This window comes from Coptis chinensis, chromosome 6 (assembly GCF_015680905.1).
Source record: "Coptis chinensis isolate HL-2020 chromosome 6, ASM1568090v1, whole genome shotgun sequence".
Taxonomy (NCBI): Eukaryota; Viridiplantae; Streptophyta; class Magnoliopsida; order Ranunculales; family Ranunculaceae; genus Coptis; species Coptis chinensis.
In genome coordinates, this window is record NC_141461.1 from 2,289,677 (window position 1) to 2,313,785 (window position 24,109).

Here is a 24,109-nt window from a genome sequence, read left to right on the forward strand (position 1 = left end):
ACAGTGGAGCTAAGTTGAACAACACTGTGATCTTCTTATTGACATTGGTCAGTATCAGCGATTAGTTGGTAAACTAATATATTTAACTATTACCCGACCAGATATTTCTTATGCAGTAAGCTTGGTTAGTCGTTTTATGCATGCTCCAAGGACTCCACATATGAATGCAGTTTCTAGAATCCGCAAAGATATCGAAAAGGGTCACCGCTGCAGGTATTTGGATGCGGAAAAATGGGCATACATCTATTATCGCTTACGTGATCTTTGACAAGGGGATGTCCAGTTGATCGGAGGTCTACTTCCGGTTATTGTATCTTTGTGGGAGGTAATTTAGTCACTTGGAAGAGCAAGAAACAGAATTTAGTGGCTCGTTCTAGTGCAGAAACTGAGTACAGGGCTATGGTTTCCACCACCAGTGAAATCATATGGCTTCGCGCTCTTCTGAAGGATTTGTGTTTTGGGTTGCATCTGCCAACTACACTTTACTGTGATAATCAAGCTGCTATGCACATTGCTGCAAATCCGGTGTTTCATGAGAGAACTAAGCATATTGAAATTGACTGTCACTTTGTGCGTGAAAAAGTATAGTCTAACATTATCACTACCTCCTTTCTTCGAAGTGACCAACAACTTGCAGACATTTTTACCAAGGGACTTCCAGCTTCCAAGTTCCATGATATTCTCTTCAAGTTGGGTTCGCTGGATATCTTCGCACCAACTTGAGGGGGAGTGTGGGAGAATAAAGAGAAGGCGCGGGTCGCGCTGAAGGTACTGGAGGTCAACCAAAGGCAAGAGCGCGGGTCGCGCCTTCCGCAAGCCTAATTGGAGCGCGGGACGCGCCCTAGTCGGTTTTGACAGGGATTTGTCAGATTTGTATATTTTCTATAAAGGAAAGTCTCCAATATTTTTGGAAACTATAGACACGAATATGCACTCATATTGTGTTATATAAACACCTCTGCAACACAAAAACCACATCAATCAGGCAATATAAAACCTTTCTTCTCCCGTAGACGTAGGTCACCGCATTGGCACCGAACCACTATAAATCATTGTGTTTTGTCTCTTTAATTAGGTGTTTAATTCTACATTTGACTATTACATACTTGTATGTCTAGACTCCGGACATTCCATAAGATTATCACGATATGCATTTACCACATTTAAACCATCTGAGATCAGTAAGATATGGATGCATCAACTTGGGGACATATATCAAAACTGATAAAATATTAATCTTTGTAAAATCTGCAAGCTAAAGCTTCCGTTCGTTGTGTGTTACAAACTAACAATATTAATCTCATGTTACATGTTTAGCATTCTCACACTTCAATCACCTTAGCCACCAAAAGAGACATTTTCTATCTCTGATATGCATAAAAACACGACGTGCAGCATGAATAGAAAGATTTGAAATGGCTTTCAAACAGTAAATGCAAAGCATTTCAGTTACCTGAACAAAGTCAACAAACAAACATCCATATCCCACTTTGCCTACTTCTCATAACAAGCATATTTTACTCTACCAAGAAACTGACATAAGCTACCATTTACATCTCTCTCACTTCCTCTTTCACTTTCTCTATCTATTTCAAGCTAAACCATCCTTTCAAAACTATACCAAGACAAACATTGAAAACATCAACAAACCAATTTGACGAACACATCAACTCTTCCTCTCTTCCCACTCCTCAACGGCCATATACACTTTTACAGCTCACCATTATAATATCAAACTCCATTTTAGTGCTCTTGGGGTCCTATTTCATGCTTCAATTAGAAATGTTAACTTGTAAAAAACATTTTCTTCCACCCCATATTTGTGTCATTTAATGCATTTTGTTATATCAGACCTGCTTATATGGTGTTGGCATAATTGAATCTGTTTTGAGAGTTGATATGAAGTAATGAACAATCACTTCACAACAATATACCTGAATTTAGACCATTATGACGTGGGATCCAACACAAGATCAGGAGAAGTGACCCATGGTTAGTGTGTTGTCTTTCTCTTCTTTTTGTTTCTTCATTTTTAATGAGAATCAAGTGAAGTTGGTTGATGAAGGAGATTAGTTTTGCTTAATCTCGTTTGGCAACAAAAGTACCCAATTGCCATATTAATCGTAAACGAATAAGTTAACATAATTGAATTAGTTTCGAAAGAAAATGATGGTTTAGCTACCTCGACTAAGTCGTCAATAGAATCGTTAATCGTTCGATCTTGGATCGAACAAGATCGAACGGCGATCAGGCCTAGGGTGCAAATGTGAAATACATACAATCATGGGATAAGCAAAATCAATGCAGTTAGTTTACGACTGACTCGGTTGTATGCATGATTCGTTATCAGGGCAATGTATTCTTTGATCTTTTCTAGTTTCTTGCCCAGTCCACCACTACACCTTCAAGATATATCAAGTGTGTTGATAGATAACAATCAAATTAATTTTTAAACGATGGGGATTTGAAAACGATATTATGAACAAGGCATGGTAGTACTGTAGTAGTCACACACATCTCGCGATCAATTTACAGGATTAGGTTTACTAAAAGGTGTGCTGGCGTTTGTGTACGTCCTAGAATATTCTAACAACAAAATAGTTAGGAAAATAGCGAACCAAGGGTCTGTTTGTAAATTTTCCTATAGAATTAGAATTGAAAATATAATTCCAAAATTTACAATTTCAAGTGGTTAAAATTCCTGAATGTATGAAAATCTCAAATTTCTGCCCCTATAGAAACTTACAATTTCTTGATTTTAGAGATTTGAGATTTCCATTCCAATTGCAATGCAGAAAAAATTGCCAAACAGGATGATTCTTAATTTTCGGGAGGGAGACTGACTCTGCGAGTCTTCGTACATGGACAAGAAATGGTTAACTAAATGCAAAACTCAACTCGTTAAGGCCTGTCATATATAGTTGGACGGACGGTTTGACAAGTAGACAGATTGGGTCGTCGGTACTTTTATAGAGACGGCCCAATTTGAAGAAGCCCGCATGAGAGAGAGAGAGATGAGTTGGTGGGGGCTTAGCGAGAGAGTTCGAGCTGGGTGATCTCAGGCCCTTCACATTTTGCCCAAAACCTTGCAGGGGTGCCTCTCAATATTCCAACCATTTATCAACTTAACCAATGCTCATATGCTAGCTCCTACAGTCAGCAAGTAACTCATACTAGTGAAAACAAGTAAACTAAGGTTAATGATTTCTGTCTTTAACCATTTCCAATTGACATAACAAAGTGAAATAATTTAAGATGGCTGAGAACAGTAATAAACCATAGATTTACAACTCTATGCATCTTCATAACTTTGATAGGTCCAATTATCTTTTGACGATATCGAACAATAAAAAAAGCACACTAATTAAAACATTAAAGTTACAAACCCTTTTCAACATCTTCAGAACTACATCACAAAATTTTAACTGAATTTTATTAAGGGGTCGGTTGGGTTGCAGATTCTCCGGGAACTGGTTTATAATAGAAGTGGCCATGCAAAAAGAGAAGATGTGTGGTGACCGCTGACTAGTTACAATTGAGAATGGGTGGATGAGTGTTAGTTCCAACCTGTCAGGCCAAACCTATCAGCAACGTTGTACATGACAAGCTTTCCCCAGACGGGGCCAAAGAGATGCTCCCCACCGATAGAGAATGTGAGAGCCCAAGACGAAAGCAGCACAGTGAATCCTACGAATCCAATTGCAGATCCAAAAACATCTGAAAAAGAATAAATCCGAAAAATAAATAACAGAAACAGCAACCATGAAGTTGGTGAATTGCAGTGTTTAAAGTGGAAAGAGGCAAAGATCACAGATTTCACCAAACTACTATATAAGATTTTCCTAAAACTTATTTCTCTGCGGTAAATTCTCTATAGTTCTGAAGAATATATCTTTGAACAAAAAAAAGACTGTACTGGAGAGAGGGGAATGATGGAATCTTGTTTCACTAGAGGCGCCGACAACACTCTGAAGTCTGAACACAAACACATGAAACGAAAGTTATGAAACACTTGCACCATTCCTTACTCTTAAACCTTAAATCTCAAATTTGAAAATCACTGCTTTTACTCCTATACCGCAAACTCACAAAAGAAATAACCTGCTTCCACACCTTAATCTCTCAGCTGGTCAGCCCTGCTAAACTCTCTGGCTGATTACACTGCTTAACATGTTGACTAAGTAAACTAAACTTACCCTAGAAGTCTCTTTTCAACAATTTACTTTCTTTCCAGATGTACTATTAATGAATAAAACCTTAAAGTTAGTCAGCAAAACGATAACCCTCTACTATCGATTGTAAACACAAGCAACCAGAACCACGGCCAATTTCCCTAGAAATTTTGTACATTTATACTTTATAGCAAGTATTATAGATAAGAATCAGATACATTTGCATCAACCGCTTTAGTATCCCATAATCTATTATGTTACACTATAATGAGACTTTTTCCCTTTCCCTCTCTTGTTTATTTCTTCCTCCTTCAAAATGAGTTAGGTTTAGACTTGTGTGGTTGCCAAAGTCGGTAAAACCTTTGGGTGATGATACCAGAGGTCTGGGGCTCGAACCCCGCCAACATCAAAGAGTTACTGATCTCATTTAAAACAGGCTTACCAAAAAAAAAAAGTCCACAATACTTCGCTCTTGTTTAGGCCTTTGTTGTGTCGACAAAGAGTCGTTATGACGCAAAAAAGCTTGACGTGGTGCTTTCGATGTTTCCTATGAATACAGCACTAATGCCTATTCCCGTACATCTGGACTGCCAGTTCACATGTTCTTCTTATATAACAAGAAGGCATTGCCTGCCGCCTGACTGCAGTGCCAAAAGTCTAGTATACAGTAGCTTGTGCAGTTGGCTCCTTTTATTGTGCCTTGTCTCTCGTTCTGTGTTTCTTCCTATGATATGAAAACACTTCAATATGCCTAACGCAGTCACACATAATATGAAAATTGAAACCAGTAACATATATTGCACGAGTTCACAGATACTTCAAGAACTCCTACTTTCCCACCTTTATTCCAAGGTATCCTGTCAAACTTACTTCCATAGCTCTTAATATATTATCTTTAATTATAAAATAGTCAAGTAATGTAAAGCCAAAACTAAGGAAAACTTTCCAAACTTATATTGGGGAGCGACACCCAGGTTAACAAACCTAAAACTACATAACGATATAAACACCACATATAGGAATTAGGATTGCATCCATGTTTTAAGTAATGAAGTGACATTTCTACCATTAATACCACTACTTGTTCACTTGAAGCTAGGCCTCATAGTTGTTGCATCAAGCATTTTTCTTCACCTATTACATGAAACAATCTACATTTTCTTCTCAAACACCAACATCAACAAAAATTACCATTACCGATCAAACAATCAAAATCCCATTTCAATTAACTACAAAAACCAAAAACACCATAATTATCAACTCAATTAAAAAAAAAAAAAAAACACACTTACATCTTCGAATGCGAGGAAAAGAAGGAGAGTGACGAAGAACAGGCCAGAAATAGAAGCAATTAAGAGCCCAAAGCCAAGGAAGTAAAAAAAAACCAAACTTGAAAAAGTTTCGAGCATAACTCAATGACTCATCTTCTGATAAACCAAGTGGTCCGTCTATTGTTGGCCATATTGGTTCTCGATTGTTGTTTTGGTCACGTAAAATAATCCCCCTTGTGTTGTTAACCCTCTCTTCATTTCTTCTCCCTTCTTCTTCTTCTTCTCCTGCACTCTCTCTTCTCTCCATTGACTCTCTTCTCTCTTTCTTTCTTTCTTTCTATAAGAAAACCAGGTGTGAGCTTATTTTGCGTTTTGTTTTTTCCCAGAAACTTCAACATGTCGGTATTTTAGTCATTTCTCGGCATATTGTACAAAATATCATAATATCGGTGATAGTTATCGATATTTCAACATATACTTGGAATTTAAAACCTAAATATTTAATCAGAGATTGCGTTTAATCTCCTTGCTTAAAAAACCGGTACATTAAAACCCCTCAAATCCTAACCACTCACAAAACCTCCCTGTTTTTTTTTAAATAATAAGCTGACAAAAATACCCCCCTACTTAACAGACCCGTGAACCTGTGAATCCTTCTATTTTCTCTCTTCCTTCTCTTTAGCTTTTTAGATCTAAAATTTCTTCTCCTACAAATCTAAATTCACATAGTTAAGATGGCAAAACAAAAGAAATAAATGGTTGAATCACCAACAAAAACTATGAAAGCAACAAAAGAGAAAATGAAGAACTCTACAATCTCGAAAAAATTTGAAAAAAAAAAAAAAAAAAAAAAATCAAACTTTCAAGTTCTAGAAGAGATGGAGATGAAATTGAGAAGATGACTGCTCCAAAAACTTCGGCGAACAAACCAAATCCGGTGAGAATCTTCAACCTTTAATCATATTTCTATAAATTTGTATGAAAAAAATAAATTTTCATATGCTTGTAAATACGAATTTACGTTTGTTTAGTGATTTTACTATGTATTTTCTAGTTTTCATAGCTTTGCAATTTCATTATGCATTTTTATGTTTGTGTAGTAGTTATACTATGCATTTTTATATTTTCGTAATAGTTTTTACTCTGCATTCTTAATTTTTATTGTGTTTGTTTTTTCATGTTTGTGTAATGTGTGGTGATAGTTTTACTCTGCATTTTTAAATTTGCGTAGTAGTTTTACTATGCATTCTTAAATTTACATGGTAGCTTTATTCTGCATTTTCATGTTTGTGTTGTAGTTTTACTTTGTATTTTTAAATTTGCGTAGTAGTTTTACTATGCATTCTTAAATTTGCATAGTAACTTTACTTTGCATTTTCATGTTAGTGGACACTAGTAGGCTAGCAATGACTTAGGTCTTAGACTAGTAAGGCTACAAACGAAACTCCGATCCACTATGTTCGGTCAAATCCCTCTCTCTCTCAATCGATCGATCGAACGAGAACCCTACAATTTCAAGCCTCGTCTACTCCAATTTCTAGTGAGATATCCACCAAAACGAGTTCTCTTTTGGGAGGGGTACTATGAAGTCCACAATTTCAAGTTTAGTTTTCGGTGTTTGTAGAAGTCTTGGAATGAAATACTATGAAGTCCTTTACTCTCTCTCTATTTCCGACACCACCATAAACCCTCGCCTCTCTTTACTCTCTCTCTATTTCCGACACCACCATAAACTCTATTTACTCTCTTTTTATTTCCCAACAAAAGATTACTCAAATCTTTTGAAATGAAAAAAACTTGCAATTTACTTTATTTTTCTTTGTTTATGGTAGATTATTGATTGGTGCGTGTTCTTCCACCTCCCCAAGGAAGTGGTGAAGCTAATTGGATGTTCTCCACCAAAGTGTCTATATTTCCTATCATTTGCATGGGTAAGCATCTTCCATGTAATTTAATTCTTGAAGTTGAATGGGTAGTCCGTGGTTAGTCTGCATTCTTATATTTGCAAACTAAATTCACAAAATCTCAAGATGTGTAGTCCTGTGGTTACTCTGCATTCTTATATTTGCGTAGTAGTTTTAGTCTTGAAGTTGGATGTGTAGTCTGTGGTTACTCTGCATTCTTATATTTGCATAGTAGTTTTAGTCTTGAAGTTGAATGTGTAGTGCGTGGTTAGTGCATTCTTATATTTTGCGACTAAATTTACAAAATCTCGAAGAAGATGTAGTATGTGGTTACTCTGCATTCTTATACATTTACATAGTTTTGGTATTTTTTTTGTTCAATTGAATGCAGCAAGAGAGGGTAGTGGAATCTATTAGATGTAGGCGTCAGGAGCTAAGGTTGCTAGATGTGGATTTGATGAAAGATATCAAAGTTGGAGCATGCCCACAACAAGGAGCATCGTAAGAACTTCACTTCCCGAACTTAAATGTCTTTTTAATCTCTTATCTCTTATTTGAAACTTCTTTTTTGGCATTTTCAGTTCAGATTGTGGATTATTCATCATTATGTTTGTGAATGCTATAATATGTGGAAAAGCTATGCAAGATATAACGGTAGAAGACGCGAGACAATTGAGGGTTGACCTGACATATGAGATTGTATCAGCCAACAAGAAAAATGGGATCCAAAAGAAGAATGCAAGAAATGAAGAGCTGATTTTCCGTATTTCTAGTTGATTACATTGTGTTTATTTGTGGTAAAATATTGGAACCATTCTAACTTAGGAGTGTTCGATTATGATGTACTATTACTGTTAATGTGTTGGAGTTGTTTAGTATTCATGTTATGCATATTCAGTCTTTGCCTTGGATTATACTTTTTGTATAATTACTTTGCCAAAACATTTTATTATGATGGATGAAATGTTTATAGCTTTTCTGGAAATATTATGTGTACAGAGTCCCTTTCTCTATCAGGTTAAACACCAATATAATTATCTATATTTGTGAATCCAAGATTACTTGAAAAAACACTTTTTGTCATAATAACATACTTCATTATGGTAGTTATTAAGAAGCTATTTATTGTCGTCGCAAACACATAATCTCCAAACAACCGATCACCATTTCATCCTCTATCGCTAAATTGGATAGCAAAGCTAGCTTAAACATCTACTAGTTGATGCTATGTAAATTTAACTAGTGTTTGATTTATATATATTGACTATGTAAAAATACATTTACATAGTTTCGCAATGGGAGTAATCCAGAAAGTTAAAAAAATTACTATGTAAATTTAAGTTTTCATAGGTCAAGTTACTATGTAAATATAGATTTACATATATAATGACTATGTAAACATACATTTACATATATTCTGTCAGGTGTCACGACGCTAATTTAATTTCCAAAAGTTACTATGTAAATTTAAGTTTTCATAGCTTTAGTGACTATGCAAATATAGTTTTACATATATTTGCGTATGTAAAACTACAGTTCAATTAAAACCTTAGGCATCACACATTCACACCCCACCAAAACTCACACTAGACTCCATTCACAGTCCATACCCGCCCATCAAAAGACATAACACACGACACATTGATACAAACACAACTACAAGTCATAACCAGTACTGCGAGAAATATCTTCACACATTAACATTCTCAGCCAGAAATTTCAACTGATTTCACTTCAGACTTCTTGACTTCTTCCTTGGGAACAGTGACAGTTAAAACTCCATTTTCCATACTAGCTTTCACTTCATCAACCTTAGCATTTTCAGGCAACCTAAACCTCCTCAAGAAACTTCCACTTTTCCTTTCGACGCGATGCCAAGTGTCATTTTTTTCTTCTTTCTCTTTATTTCTCTCTCCACTTATCTGTAACACCCTTCCTTCTTCTACTTCCACTTTCACTTAATCTTTCTTGAATCCAGGAAGATCTGCTTTGAATATATGTGCTTCTGGAGTTTATTTCCAGTCAATACGAGTGTTCGCAAACTGGGTTGTCTTGTTTGAGCGAGGAAATGATAGTGATGATGAGTTGAATGGGAAGTTTTGGAAGGGGTCCCAAACATCAAGTGAGAATGGATCGTTTCTTCGACCACCAAAGAAGCTTGGAATTAGAGACATTGTGGTTTTTTGGGCTTGCAAGGAACTTTGTTTTGGATATAAAGAGTGTTTGAATTGAGATTACTTGACGATGAATTAATGGGATTTGAGGTGGGGTTTTTATAGAGAGTTGTGAAGTTGTGAGGAGCAGTTCAATTAGAAATCGGTGTGTTATTTGTGTCATTGTTGGTTAAAAATGGCGAGAATAAAAACCCCAAAACAAAGTTGTGTGCTGGAAAAGAAAAAGGGTAAAAAAGGAAATAGATTTTGTTTGGAATTTAAAAGTAGACCGAAATTTTATTACTTTAGCAAAAACAGGGAGTTTATTTCATAAAAGCTTAAAAATAGGGGGGTTTAATGGGTTGGGCCGACACGGGGGAGGTTTTGAGTAATGGGTTAGGAAGGCAGGGGTGTGAGCCACATTTCTTGAATATTTAATACTTTCCCACTTTTCAATAATTCATAATAATTCACGTTCTTTCTTGAATTATTCAGAAATTCTTGTAAGAATGAGTAGCATAAAGATACATAAATAAAAACAAAAGAGTAAACTATGAAAGGCATTCTTAAAAGCTTTGGTATATATGTGAAAGGCATTTTATTTTGCAATTCAAAAGAGTAAACTAACATAGAGACATGGATGTGTTGCTTATAATTCTTATTTTTTCATACAATTTGCAAATCAACATTCTAAAATAGATATGAGTACAAAAGAGTTGGAGAAGAAAATGATTAATGTTCGGGTAAAGTCAAATAATACTAGACTCTAGCTTGACTCATCTAATTCAAATGTTCAATTTTAATGAACCCGCTCGACAACATGGTCAGATTTTTTAAAATTAAAGGCAGTTAAAGATAAATGTTTGTGAAGACATGCAGTTATATAATTGGTTGTTGTATATCTGGATTATTGGAGTTTATGTAGAATAAAAGTAGTGGAACATTTTAATTATATTGCTAAATATATATTACAATTCCTCTTTTAAGTGTACCGAATTTTTATTTCAAAACATTTAATACTTGTATAAAACATAATGCGTATTATTAACATATTGTGAATTTTTCTAACAAGTAAACGAATAAAACTCAAATTATTCAATAATTCTTGTATCCCGAATGGATAATGAGGGTTCAGACTACATTCTGAGACATTTCAGGTGAAGACGAATGTTCAAACTGTGGTGCAATTGGTATATCACTTCTCCATCCGTAAGCAGAGATGCTTGCATTAAATGGAGATGAAGGGATATCAATGACCACATTTCCTTCTAGCATATCAATTACTTTCCTCATGGAAGGTCTGCTAGATGGTTTGAACTGAATGCACCAGAGTCCTACCAATTCCATCCTCATTGCCATTTCTTCCTCCTCTTTCTCTTTGCATACATGCCATTTAGAGCCACCACTAACACTTCCTCTGTTGTTATCCCTATTGGCATTCATTACATGGTGGGAAAACACCCACTCGGGGAAGTACATTTCACTTGATTTGCTAACATCAACTTCAAAATTCCTCCTCATCCCTGCCAACTCCAACAGTACCATTCCGAAACTGTATACGTCGGACTTTTCCGTTATTGGACCTAACTTCATCCACCACATTTCAGGTGGAGCATAGCCCGGAGTACCTGCTCCATGTGTCAGAGATACATGGCTTTTATCCCTATTAAGTGCAAGTGCCAATCCAAAATCCCCTACCTTTGGCTGAAACTTCTCGTCCAAAAGGATATTATGCGGCTTGATATCACAATGTAGTATTTTACTTTGGCACTCCTCGTGAAGATAAGCAATTCCTTTAGCTGTTCCAATAGCAATGCCATATAGTTGACTCCAAGTCAAAGTTAATTGTTCTATTGGACCTTGGAGTAATGATGTATTTTGGCTTTGCCCATTGTCTCCGTGCTTCTTCTGGTGAATGTATTTGTCAAGGGATCCATTTGCCATGAATTCGAAGATAAGAGCTCTTCGACCTTGTTCAAAGCAATATCCCAGAAGCCGAAGCAAATGGTTGTGGTGTATTCGACCAATAGTTAAAACCTCATTAAGGAACTGAGTTCCACTTTGCGAGGTAGCCTCATCGAGGAGTTTGACAGCAATTGTGAAGCTATTGGGGATTTGGCCTTTGAAAACTGAACCAAAGCCTCCTTGACCAATCTTATCAGTGAAATTGTTGGTGTACTTCTTGAGCTGCTTGTAGGAAAACTTTGTTGGCCTTCCTAGTGTGTAATTGTGCAAGAAGGCCTCTACTGAAGCTGGTTTCAGGCTGTTCTCTCCGTCAAAGTAACTTATTATTGTTTGCTCATCTTCGCCGTTGAAACAGTTCTGTTTCAACTTCTGCTTACTTTTGTTTAATATGTAGAATAAACACAACAACAAGAATGTTGTGCCGATACCTAATGTGCAGAAACAAAAGAATCAATAAAAAAAAAAGAGCAATGAACAGAAATGGCATTTTGTTCTCTGTTATCTTTCGATTCACATATTAATTAAATCCTTACACCATATTAGATCAATTTTATCCACTTTTTTATCTCCTAAGTCTTAAATCTAAAAAAGGATACGAATAGTCACATGGTACTTACTTACAATCAGTGGAACTAGCCATTTTCGAGGTGATCTCTTTGGAGTATCCGTTGCCAAAGCATTAAGATCAATATTAACCCCTTCAAAACAGAAACCAAATTAGTTGATCACATTAACTAAGCTACAGAGTACAGACTAAGTGTTCATTACTGAAAAAATATCTTCACTGCTTACCATCAGAGCAGTTGTTTTTATGGATCCCATTTCTGCAAAAGCAGAACTCGTCACCATTCTTCCTTTCTTGATTTAGATAACCACATCTTCCACCATCGTTGTTCATACATAGATTACATTTTCTATCCCACTCGAGCACAAAACCTTTCTGAAGAACACTCCTCAACCTCACAACTCCAGTTAAATTATTGAAGATTTTAACAGGTATAGCAGTTCTAAATGTTCTACAGTTGGCAACATTATCTAAATTCCCATCATAAAAATAACACAAGTTACTAGTCTCACCACACTCTAAACAAGGAACCTTTCTTAGGTTCAATAAGGTACCACTATCAGGTTCTTTGGTGCAGTTAAAAAGTGTGCCTGTTCTATAATCTGTAGTGTAATGAACACTGCCTAACATGAGCCATTTCTCAGCATTGGGTGATGAACCAGACAAAGGAGGAATAGGACCGCATCCTATAAGAGAGGAATCAACTAGCCTCACTGATGTGTTTGAGTAGACTTCTTTAGTGAGGCTTTGTAGGAATTTGAATTTGATGGAAGGGTTCTCCTCATCTGTGAGATAAACTGAGTTATTTTCACAGTGTATTCGAGTGTAAGCAGTACTACATAGTGGATTCTTGTTAAAGGGAAATTGTAGTATGGAGTTTCCACATGTGGATTGTAAACACTGGTTGTAGTAGTATGAAGAATTTTTGTCTGCTGAGTGGGAAAGTTGGAAGAAGGTATAAAGAAGGAAGAGTACTAATATCATAATGGTGGTTTGTAATTTATTTAAGAGAGCTCTGAAAACTGTTTGTTTCTAGCTTATTGCGCTTGTGGAAGAAAGTTAGATGGTGAGTGGATATGGTCAAATAAGATTACTCCATTGGAGAATAGCTGATGAGGTTAGTCTCGTAGAAAATATAGCATCCACGAAAGAGACTCTTAATTGAATTTAATTTTCTATGTCAAGGGGAACATTATTTGAATGTCAAACAAATTGAAGACCGTTTAAAATCAGTTAGTCATTACGAATGAACTTTGACAACAATAACGCACGCTAGCACCACACGATCCATTACTTGACATTGATTAACAAACTTAGATAGTCTTCTCCTGTGAGTCCGTGGTATCAACTTAAAAATAAATAAATAAAAAAGAATAAGAGGAAGAAAATACTTAGGCTGAGTCCAATGGCTCTCTATCCCTTTAAAAGTAGTGTTAAAGTCAATAAAGTAGAGCTAAAGTCAATAAAATAGCTACAAAAATGAAATTTAAAGTGGAAGTAAAAAGTCGGACATATTTCATTATTCTATCTTATTTTATTTCTATTATTAGAGTAAAATGTAGATGAAATGAAATATGTTGACTTTTAGCTCTACTTTATCGACTTTTAAATTTACTTTTAAATTTTTTTTGAGCTACTTTATTGACTTTAGCTCTACTTTATTGACTTTAACACTACTTTTAAAGGGATAGAGAGCCATTGGACTCAGCCTTAGAAAATGCGTGACTGAAGAATAGTCAGGAGCTAGCTAGGATCAAATCAATGATCAATAAATTATATCTTCAGATTCTTCAGTCATAAATAGTAACACTATTGTGATAATAATATAACATAAAAGATTCCACCTGCGATGGGTAATAAATTAGTAGTGCACATTAGAACATATTTAGGAGAGAAACCAAGAAAACACCAAATTTTTTAACCAAACTAAAAAAACACCATCGCGGTTTTGGATAAACCGTGCCGTATAGCCCACACAATTTTCTCAAAACCGCGCCACTAAAGCCCATCTTAGAAGCCCAAGCCTATGCGGTTTTTCCAAAACCGCACGATGTGTCACATCAACTTTCTTCTTTCTTTTCTTTTCAAATCTCTCGCGCATTTGATACAGCACCAAAGCAAATACCAAATTTTAGCCGATTTGGTGTTTGTTTTGGTGTTTTCATCAATATGTGTCTCTCTTGAAAATGAAAAAACACCAAATTATTGAAAATTTGGTGTTTGCTACTAATATAGTATCTCACCTAAAGATGCTATTATATAACGTATCCTCATCAAGTTCAGCATCAAAACCAAAAGGCATCTTGCACCAAACAAAATGTAGATTCTCCGTTTTGCTTCTTTTTCGCTTCCAATAACAGTAGCTAACATTGTAACATTTGAATACAAAGTTTAACCATTTGTAGCGTGCTCACGTAATCACCACAAGATGCAGGTTGCTTTATATTAATGAGCCGGTGTTCAGGTTTCAAGTCAGAGTTACTACGTTCTGACAGATGATAGTAGCTGAAAATATCTTGAAGGAGAGTTCTTGTTAAGCGGACTGAACCGGCCAGGGAGGCAAAAGGACTCCATTCTTCTCCCTAGCACTATAGTATACATCATCCATGACAAAATTAACATCTGGTTGACCTCGGAGCTTAATTATGGTATCCTCATCAATTTCAGCGTCATAAGCAAAACACCAGTCCAAAGAAACAAAGTAAATACTTTTTTTGGCTCCCTCTACACCAGCCACAAGAGATTTAATTTAATGATTAAACAATGCTCGCTGTTGGTGCCAACGATCTGTATTGTGTGAATCTGAATCGTAGTCCCCTAATTCTTCCGTGCTGCGATATACATACACAGGTCCGATCATAGGCGGTGACCATTCAGCGACGGCACAGTTCAGACATCAGTCATTGGATTGGTGACGTGTGAATGTGATACAGGTGGATGGAACCAGGACTGCTAATCTTCGAGTGGGGAAATTGAGGATTGACGAACTATGGAGGAGTAGGAAGACGACGATGGTGAGGAGAAGGCGAAAGAGGCTGTGAGAGTGTACGAAGGTTTGACGAACTATGGTTGAGGCCATTGCTGCTGGGAATAAAGGAGGACGGCTGAGTTCAACCAGAAAACAGGGCGGAGATTTTTCTATTATGCAGTAGGAATCTAATGAGTGTTTATTACGTTTCAAACTCCTAGAGAACAAAAACAGTAAACCTAGAGAAACCCTAGCGAGCAAGGATTACTACTAAAGGGATTAGATAGCTCACCTCCTCTTCAGGAGTCCAGTGTAGCAAGTGCCGTTTTTTACCAGAATACTTTCGCGGGGGCAGATCATCTCACCAGCAGATTTGAGAACATACAATGGCATGTCGAATTTACCATCACTGACAGGGGAAAGAAAACAGTTGTACAGAATTGGTATAATTATCAACAGGTCATAAAGAATGCTGTTTCAATTTGATTTCTTTTCGTTTGACGGTTACATGTACAGAAAATCTAGAATGAAATAAATATGACCATGACTTACAAAGCTTAGAACATTGATGTGGGCCTCCTCATTTGACATTATATTTATCAAAGGAGCTGCCAGTCATCTTCTTGTGTAGAGATCTCTGATTCATTCATGTTGTCCATCTCAAAGTCACCGTGGGATTCATCATCAACACTATGGACCAAGAAGTCCTTGCACACTGTTTTCGATGAACTGTGGGACTTCGTGATGGTGAGCAATGGAGCACCATTTGATGCATCAGTAAGCTTGGAAGCTCGAGCACAAAAATCATCAAAATCATCTGCATACATTTCACATAAGAAAATTAATTAAGTACTTGGTTTCCTACGTATCTTCTATTAAGAAAACAGTTGTACAATCTAGGTACCTTTGTCTCGGCAGTAAAACCCAATAGCCAAGGATGGGTCAATTGTGTCAAGAGGAAGATGGCGTACAACACTGAAAGGTTAATGAACATTAGGTTCACAGAAAATATTTTAAGAGTATAGAATGTCTATAAAAAATCATGATAGTGCATCTTCTCCTAAGCTTACCTGCAATGGTAAGATGAAGTATCAACCTCTGAGTTATTCCGCTTAATATCCATAACCTAGTCAGCAACCAGATTTGAAAGGTGTAGTCAGCAACGCTATTTAGAGCAAAGGTAGACACCCAGCCTTGAAATCTGTACTATCAATTTTCTTTCCATACAAAATGAGCACTGAGCAGTGCCAACTAAAATGTCTACTTTAAATTTTATTGTCTTGCAAGATTCATCTATCAAATCTATGTAGAAGATAAAATCTCGCAAATAACATTTGGTGAATGTGAAAGTTGGAATGTGAGAGAAGTTAGAAAAAGTGGAGACCAAAGAATACCTGCTGGACTTCATGTGGATCAAGATAGAATGCTTTGTCATCTTGCACACCAACAATATAAGTTGATACACCAGGTTTACCACCCAAGATGCCTAGGCTTTGGGGAAATGTGAATGTTGCACACAGTGATGGAATATACCTGACAAAAAAATTTATCAAACAGAATGTACAAGATCCTAATAAAATTTGTTTAGTCCATCATCATGTGTAGCATTTCCCTTTTTCTTATCGATTAAAGATGTGTAACATATATCACCAAAAAATTAAATCATAAATCATCGGATAAAGAACATAACCAAAATTGCACGAGTTCTTGATGATGCAGTAAAAGCCCAAGTATTTGATCATAATTCTGTTTATGAGGCATATAGAAAAAGTCATAAATTCAACCTGGATATCACACTCGTAAGTCTAAAGCCTTGTTACAAACAAAGATATAGGTTGTTAGATGGTAAGATAACAACAAGAATCTATAGAATCTAAGTTTACAGCTAACATCTGAGTTTGCAGCTAACAGACCCTTGCTTTGGAAACTTGTAGTCGGACTAAGTGAATGATGGCGTCCATACCAAAATAAAACAAGATAACAAAGATTTTGAGATTCACCAAAAAACCTGGACAATCCAGAGCAATAAACTATGTTTCTATTTTCCCTTCTTGGCTCCAATGGCAAGGGGAACTCATTCAAAAATATTACACTAATATATTTCCTTGTCAGTAAAGAATGTAGTATTATCATTGGAACTTGGTAGCATTATCCCATGGTTGGTAGATGGAAAGCCTAGTTGGTTAATTTTGATATCCTAGTTATACATTGACCAACAAACTCAGTGAGCCACAAACTAGGCCTATAAATTTTTAGCAAGCATTGCAACACACTTCAATAGAGAAATAGAGGAGCATAGATGTCAAGCACGTTACATTGTTTAGAACGAAAATGACAAACCTGGGATTGACTTTGTCAAGTCCAAGAACCAACGGAACCAATAAAAGAATAGGTTTCCAAACAGCTTGACCCTCACAAAACTCACTGCAGAGTTTAGCAACATCTTCAATACAAAGAACAGGAGCTCCACCTCGTTCCCCATTTTCATCACCAGAAACAACATAAATAGTCATCGACAAAGTTGGTTTGTCAGATTGCTGCGTAGAGTTCACAAGAGTCTCCCAAGAGCGGCACATGGCATAAGGACCTATCCAAGATCCAGCGGCAAGGCCATAAGCCTTTCCGACTTGAAGAAGATTGTGAATAGAGAAAGCTGATGCCTCAGAATCACCAAAAAGATCCAAAATCTCAATATACTCTGAACAAAAGGGCTGCATAATGAACAAGAGACCATCAGAGCAGCCAATGCACAGCAAATTATAATCTTATCTCTCTATACACGACTAAGCCAATTCAAGTTTTCTAATATCTTTAGGTGGTCATAAATCAATGAGTACACCTTCATACCTTCTCCATTGGCTTCCTCCATGATCTCCCTAGATTATGAAAAAGCAATGCCTGATCATATAAACAAAAACAGCAGGTTAGTTATGTGGAGTTACGCACTAATTAAAATAGTTAGCTGACATATACACTCTAGCATAGCTAAATATCAATAAAAAAATTAACAATTTATTTTAAAAAAATAATAAAAATAAAAAATAATAATAATAATAAGGAAACAAAACTAAATAAAACCTGGGCAACGAGCATCTGACTGCTTCTAAGCATGCAACCCCAATTTACATCGCTGGTGAACTTTGAGTCACCAATAGCATCAAAACCTGTTTGGAAGGCGAAAAAGGAAACCAATCATAATCTTTCCATCTTTCTAAGTTTCTAGTTTTTTTTTTTTTTTTATCGGTCAAATATTTCCATCATTCCATCTTTAGTTCTTGTAAAATGAAATCTAAAATAAGTTGACAAATCGTTCAAAATCGTAGATATGGAATCAATTAAACTCATGGAATCATTCTTGCACAATCCAAACCTTAGGTTGACATTTTAGCCTAAAAGCCATGGACGCACACTGGCACCAGTGCAACATTTTAATGGATCACGTGGTAGCAGCTGTTTTTACATTTTCCAATTTCTTATACTTCCCACCTTTATGATCCTTATTAGCAAATAGTAAACATCTGGATCAACAGAACAACTCAACCAACATAGATGAACTTGATTACCAGATTGATTCCATAATCACAGAACACAAAAAACCATGTTAAACATAGAAGAACGTAAGAAAAACTAACCTTTCCGATATGTCATCCAAATTCTTGACGAGAAATCAACGGAAAATTCATATAATCCATTGGTGTTGCACGCTTCGTCGGAAGACTCCTCCGAAGAAACTCTGTAACACACACCTAAAAGCCATATATCACTAGACGAACTAGAAACACCAGTCTTGCTTGAACCAATCAAACGCTCGTGAAGTCTCCTCATTGATCCTCCACCAACAAGTCTCTTCAAAGAAAATGTCCAACCATATGTTCTGCCGTGAGACGTCTTCTTTTCACAACAACTAGTAGTTGAATCACCACTAGAAGTATCGAAAAACGAAAAGGTGGACGCAAAGAAGCTAGACCAGTACGAAACTTTTGAGCACGTCTCACTAGCTTTTTTCTCAGAAGTAGTAGAAGATGTCAAATCAATTCCTGGAGAACTATTTGAAGTTTCTGCAGGAATATCTGAAACAACAGGAGTTGAGTCCAGTCCCTCCTTCATCACCTAGTAATACATACATATATATATATAAAATAAAACCCAATGCCCGCTCGTGGAAGCTTGTCAAAGCTCCAAGTGCATCTGCAAAGCAGTGATTCATAAATTATATGTCTATAGTTCAAAGTATAGCAATAATATGTTAAAAATTACATGTCCAAACATATTCTTCAGTATAAAGAGAGAATTTTTCATATATTTACAATCATGCCTATTAAAAAACAAAAAAAAAAAAGTTCAATTTCTATCAGATCAACCGAAAAAAAAGCCCAACACACATACCTTTCAAGTTTGAGCTGATTTTGTGTAGGAGTGGGGGCCACAACAGTAGGAAGTAGCTGTTCGATAAGATCAAAGAGGACGCATGCAGCAGATAAGAGATGGTTTGGTTTTTCAGAAAAAAAAAAGTGATTATTGAGAGAAGAAAGAAGGGAGATTACGTACGAATGAGGAAGGTCCTTATTTATTTTCTGTTTGATTAAAAAATAATAATAATAATAATTTGGAAATGTCCAAATTGGACTTAACCTCCTAGTGTAAATACCACTTTTGTCCTCTCATTGGGTCGGTTACACACAATCACACATACATATAACTACTGGCAGTGTGGAGTGAGAGGAGCTGCGGCGGATAGAGAGAGTTGGGTGATGCGGGGGGGGAGAGAGAGAGATGGGTGAAGGAGAAAGATACTTGGGCGAAAAAAAAACAAGAGAGAAGATGAGGACAGTTTTTGTCTCCCATAGCCCCCCTTCTCCCAAAATCGTTCGCTCCGCTTACTCGACTATGTAAGCACACACATATCAGCATATTAAAAAGTGTACTGATACAGTAAATTTGTACACTAATATGTGCCAAAGGGCATGTATACGTACTCTAGATTATAATTATTTATGTACACGAATACACCAGAAGGATTCTACTATTCTAGCTAGACCTCAGAAAAAACTACACTCTTAAAAGGGAAAAATAATCATCTGGACACACTGTTAATGTACAGAGCCGATATTTGTCCAACATGCTACTCGATCAAGTTGAAGAATCCCGACCGCTTCCTGAAGATTTAAAGAAGCTTAGAGTATTAATTTCTGTAGCGATTTTGATCTCACTTCCATATCCGTACGCTGACATGTTGGCATCAAATGGGGCTGGAGGAATCTCAATGGCAACATTCCCTTCTAGCATATCTACCACTTTCCTCATGGAAGGTCGCTTCGAAGGTTCAAACTGAATGCACCACAGTCCAACCAATTCCATCCTCATTGCCATCTCTTCCTCTTCTTTCCCGTTGCATTCGTGCCATTTCGAACCTCCTCCATCATCATATGCATTCAGTACATGATGGGAGAAGACCCACTCAGGAAAGTACATCTCACTTGTTTTGCTAGCATCAACCTCAAAATTCCTCCTCTTCCCTGCCATTTCTAACACAAGCATTCCAAAGCTATAGACATCAGACTTATCTGTCACTGGACCAAACTTCACATACCACATTTCTGGTGGAGCATAGCCTGGAGTACCTGTTCCATGTGTGACCGATATGTGACTGTTCTCCTTGTTCAACGCCATTGCCAACCCAAAATCTGACACCTTTGGCTGGAAATTTTCATCCAAAAGGATATTGTGAGGCTTAATATCACAATGGAGTATTCTCTTTTGACATTCCTCATGAAGATAAGCAAGTCCTTTCGCCGTTCCAATAGCAATATCAAGTAGTTGGCTCCATGACAAAGTCAAATTTTCTGGTACACCTTGGAGCAATGGTGTGTTTTTGGCCTCACCATTATTGATTTGCTTCTTTTGGTGAATGTATTTGTCAAGAGAACCATTCACCAGGAATTCGTAAACAAGAGCAATTCTTGATTGATCAAAGCAATAACCCAGAAGCCGGACTAAATGATTGTGGTGGATACGACCGATTGTCAACACCTCATTGAGGAATTGAGTCTCAATATGATTAGTAGTCTCATCAAGGATTTTAACGGCAATGATGAAGCCATTGGGAAGTTGGCCTTTGAAGACTGAACCAAAGCCACCTTGGCCAATCTTGTGGCTGAAATTGTTGGTGTACTTCTTGAGCTGCTTGTAGGAAAATCTGGTTGGCCTTCCTGAAGTGTAATTCTGCAAGAAAGTCTCTATCGAAGCTGAACTTGTGCCTTTGTCCCCATCAAAGTAGCGCTTCAATACTTGCTTGTCTCCGCCACTAAAACGAATTTGTTTATTATGCCTTCGTTTGTAGAAAATGTATGAAGCAATTAAAAACAAGAATGCTGCTCCCATCCCGATTCCTTTTTATTCACACAAAGAAATTTAAAGTTAACAGAATAAGAAAATTATCACAAATCATATCTAACTCATACTTCTTGATCAAATCATACTTGATTCATTACTGTGTCAGAATGTAAATGCCAAAATAAAAGGCAGAGAAAGAGAGGGGGAGGCGGCTGGGGTTGGGAGTGGGAGTGGGAGTGGGTTTGATATGGATCATGTTGAGTAAATTCCAGTATACTTATTACTAGTGTTATATATGTGTAAATCCAACAGGAAAAATACATTTTTCTGGAACCAACCACATATAGTATTCTATTGAATACTCAGAGTCCTAAAAGACTGACTGTTAAAGTGGTGAATCAATCTTGTTCAGGAGATTCAATTTGCTCATAATATAGCTAACACTCGCCCAAATGTATGAACACCTTGTACACAAAGTCTAATGGAGAGAATACTAAATCACTCAATCCAATGGAAGAAACCACCAATTAACACTGTTGCGCATAGTCAACATAGTTTTATCCTGTTTACTTTTCAGGTAGTGATGCCTATTACATCTTACCTGTTATGAGACCAAATTGTCTGATCAATTAACATTTTACAGACTATGGGGGAAGATTTTTTTCAACTTCAAACTTTGCTGCTTTACAGAGTTACAATGACACGGAAATACGATATTGATATATGACAAGAACGAGTTCAAACAAATCTTTACATATTAAAATTGAATACTACTAAAGAACAATTTGAGCGTCTAATTGCCTTACCTAAAATCATCCCAATCCTCTTTTTGTGAGGTTTGCTTGGAGCATTACTTCCAACAGTATTAAGATCAACAGTAACCCCTGTAAAATAACAAGAAAAACCAAATTAATCAATTGATCATCAATATGATGAGCTAAAATTCTGGAAAAATGAATGATAAACTTACCATCACTGCAATTGTCTTTGTGAACTCCATTATTACAAAAGCAATACTCATCCCCACTTTTCCTTTCTTGATTCAAATACCCACATCTTCCAACACCATTCACCATACAAGAATTACAATCTCCATCCCACTCAACCTCAAATCCTTCTTGCAGTACTCTTCTCAAATTCCCAACTCCACTAAAATTACCAAAAGCCTTAACAGGAATAGCAACTCTAAATGGTCTACAGTTAGCAACATGATCAGTATACCCATCATAAAAATAACACAAATTACTAGTCTCACCACACTCCAAACAAGGAGACTTCATCATGTTATCCAAAGTGCCTTTATCAGGTTCTTTAGTGCAATTGAAAAAAGTACCTGTCCTATAATCAGAAGTGTAATGTAAAGCACCTAACAGGACCCACTTTTGTGCTTCATAACCTGAATTTGGAGTTAAACCAGTAAAAGAAGGAATAGTACCACAACCAAAAAGAGATGTGTCAACAAGTCTTACTGATGTGTTGGTGTAGACCTCATTTGTAAGGTTATGTAACAGTTTGTACTTGATGTATGTGTTCTCTTCATCTATGAGATAGACTGAGTTGTTTTCACATGTTGTTGTTATGTATGCACTACTACAAAGTGGGCTTTTTCCAAATGGAAATTTTAAGATTGAGTCCCCACATGTGGATGGTGCACACTGGTTGTAGTAGTAGGTTGAGTTGGTTGAGATGGTGGCTGAGTAAATGGGATGGAGGAAAGTTGAGAAGAAGAAGAAGAATTGCAAGACATGGTCTAGTGCAATCTTCATTTTAGTAAAAAATGTGTCTTTGTTCTCAAGGACTTGTTTTCAAGGGTAGAGGATACAAATATTGACTCTGGAATATTTAAAAGCTTTTCTCTGAGCTGGTTATATTGGTTGACTTGTCACTTTCGAATTTATGATCATAATAATGTAAATAGCAGGTCTAGAAAACACCTGCATCTGGGCTCTTGTACAAGACTACGTGATGCAATGCACACGATTGACTACACCACTTTCTCTCATGCACACAGTAGATTTTCTGTTATCTTCTAAATCTAAAACTAAAATTCTACGTCATGTCTTCGCTCATGAGTCATGACCAACGTAATTACTGTTAACAGGTGTAAAACCCCACTGAATACGGGGGTTTCATTCTCAACATAATTAGTCTAGAAGGCGTCGGTTTCATCAAAAATATAGATGTTAGTCGTTACAAAGAAGGTCAAATGCACAAAAATCATCATTATTATGTATTAATTGCATACTATAGCAAGCTAAGACTGTTTCTTTTTTATGCACAATTCGTTTGCTTTGACTAACTTTTAAAAAAAATCTACAAATCTTTTTGCCCTAAACTATACTCTAGACTTTTTCTTTACCTTTTAGCTTTTAAAATCTCGTTAATGTGATCGACTCTATGATAATTTCAACTAGAAACTGGAGACAAAACTGTTTTAAATGGTGTGAATGGATTTGTCATTTTGTGCGAGGATTTTCCACGGCTTCCTAGCTCACTCGCGTACGACAGACTTTTATTTTTTTGACATTCTTTGGAAACGAAATAGCCTTGGACCGGTATAACTATTAGCACCAATGATATCAATAATGGACAATGAACTGAATTCTGTCGCACCAAGTCATCAATTCTAACTGAAGGAAACTGAGCAACCCATGCAGCATTCATGAAACCTCGGTCTACTCTACCGCCCATCGATAATGAAAACCTTGTTGCCCATTTCACCAAGTAAATCTCGATCCAGAGAAAGGAATTTCAAGCAAACCACAACAATTAATCGCA

At 36.5% G+C, this 24,109-nt stretch overlaps 4 protein-coding genes, 1 long non-coding RNA gene and 1 pseudogene across 8 annotated transcripts; 1 reads left to right on the forward strand and 5 right to left on the reverse strand.

Moving 5' to 3' along the window:
* Positions 1 to 3,263: 3,263 nt before the first annotated feature.
* On the reverse strand, positions 3,264 to 5,787 carry LOC147490668 (gamma-secretase subunit). Its single transcript, XM_086566882.1, has 2 exons — positions 5,465 to 5,787; positions 3,264 to 3,717 (listed from the first exon to the last, which is right to left on the reverse strand). Exons 1-2 carry the CDS (start codon positions 5,748 to 5,750, stop codon positions 3,557 to 3,559), a joined length of 447 nt encoding a protein of 148 aa, XP_086423008.1. The 5' UTR covers positions 5,751 to 5,787; the 3' UTR covers positions 3,264 to 3,556.
* Positions 5,788 to 6,013: 226 nt separating this feature from the next.
* LOC147490669 (uncharacterized) lies at positions 6,014 to 8,269 on the forward strand. Its single transcript, XR_015200276.1, has 3 exons — positions 6,014 to 6,380; positions 7,739 to 7,848; positions 7,929 to 8,269. It is a non-coding gene; the product is annotated as an uncharacterized LOC147490669 (long non-coding RNA).
* Positions 8,270 to 8,500: 231 nt separating this feature from the next.
* Positions 8,501 to 9,581, reverse strand: LOC147490670 (18.2 kDa class I heat shock protein-like; annotated as a pseudogene).
* Positions 9,582 to 10,520: 939 nt separating this feature from the next.
* On the reverse strand, positions 10,521 to 13,159 carry LOC147490671 (putative receptor-like protein kinase At5g20050). The gene is made up of 3 exons (XM_086565362.1): positions 12,258 to 13,159; positions 12,083 to 12,163; positions 10,521 to 11,893 (listed from the first exon to the last, which is right to left on the reverse strand). Exons 1-3 carry the CDS (start codon positions 13,012 to 13,014, stop codon positions 10,632 to 10,634), a joined length of 2,100 nt encoding a protein of 699 aa, XP_086421488.1. The 5' UTR covers positions 13,015 to 13,159; the 3' UTR covers positions 10,521 to 10,631.
* A 1,497-nt stretch (positions 13,160 to 14,656) lies between these two features.
* LOC147490672 (cysteine protease ATG4-like) lies at positions 14,657 to 19,526 on the reverse strand. 3 transcript variants are annotated; one of them, XM_086565365.1, is made up of 10 exons: positions 19,385 to 19,526; positions 18,631 to 19,186; positions 18,077 to 18,162; positions 17,846 to 17,896; positions 17,339 to 17,709; positions 16,393 to 16,531; positions 16,069 to 16,124; positions 15,903 to 15,973; positions 15,551 to 15,815; positions 14,657 to 15,407 (listed from the first exon to the last, which is right to left on the reverse strand). In XM_086565365.1, the coding sequence occupies exons 2-9, from the start codon at positions 19,103 to 19,105 to the stop codon at positions 15,598 to 15,600; spliced, it is 1,467 nt and encodes a 488-aa protein (XP_086421491.1). In that variant the 5' UTR covers positions 19,106 to 19,186; positions 19,385 to 19,526; the 3' UTR covers positions 14,657 to 15,407; positions 15,551 to 15,597. The 3 variants fall into 3 exon arrangements, with proteins under 3 accessions (XP_086421491.1, XP_086421490.1, XP_086421492.1); XM_086565364.1 differs by lacking the exon at positions 14,657 to 15,407 and having other exon boundaries at positions 15,462 to 15,815; XM_086565366.1 differs by lacking the exons at positions 14,657 to 15,407; positions 15,551 to 15,815; positions 15,903 to 15,973 and having other exon boundaries at positions 16,065 to 16,124.
* Positions 19,527 to 19,935: 409 nt separating this feature from the next.
* On the reverse strand, positions 19,936 to 23,168 carry LOC147490673 (rust resistance kinase Lr10-like). 2 transcript variants are annotated; one of them, XM_086565361.1, is made up of 4 exons: positions 22,801 to 23,124; positions 22,302 to 22,727; positions 22,138 to 22,215; positions 19,936 to 21,387 (listed from the first exon to the last, which is right to left on the reverse strand). In XM_086565361.1, the coding sequence occupies exons 2-4, from the start codon at positions 22,612 to 22,614 to the stop codon at positions 20,129 to 20,131; spliced, it is 1,650 nt and encodes a 549-aa protein (XP_086421487.1). In that variant the 5' UTR covers positions 22,615 to 22,727; positions 22,801 to 23,124; the 3' UTR covers positions 19,936 to 20,128. The 2 variants fall into 2 exon arrangements, with proteins under 2 accessions (XP_086421487.1, XP_086421486.1); XM_086565360.1 differs by having other exon boundaries at positions 22,302 to 23,168.
* Positions 23,169 to 24,109: the final 941 nt, after the last annotated feature.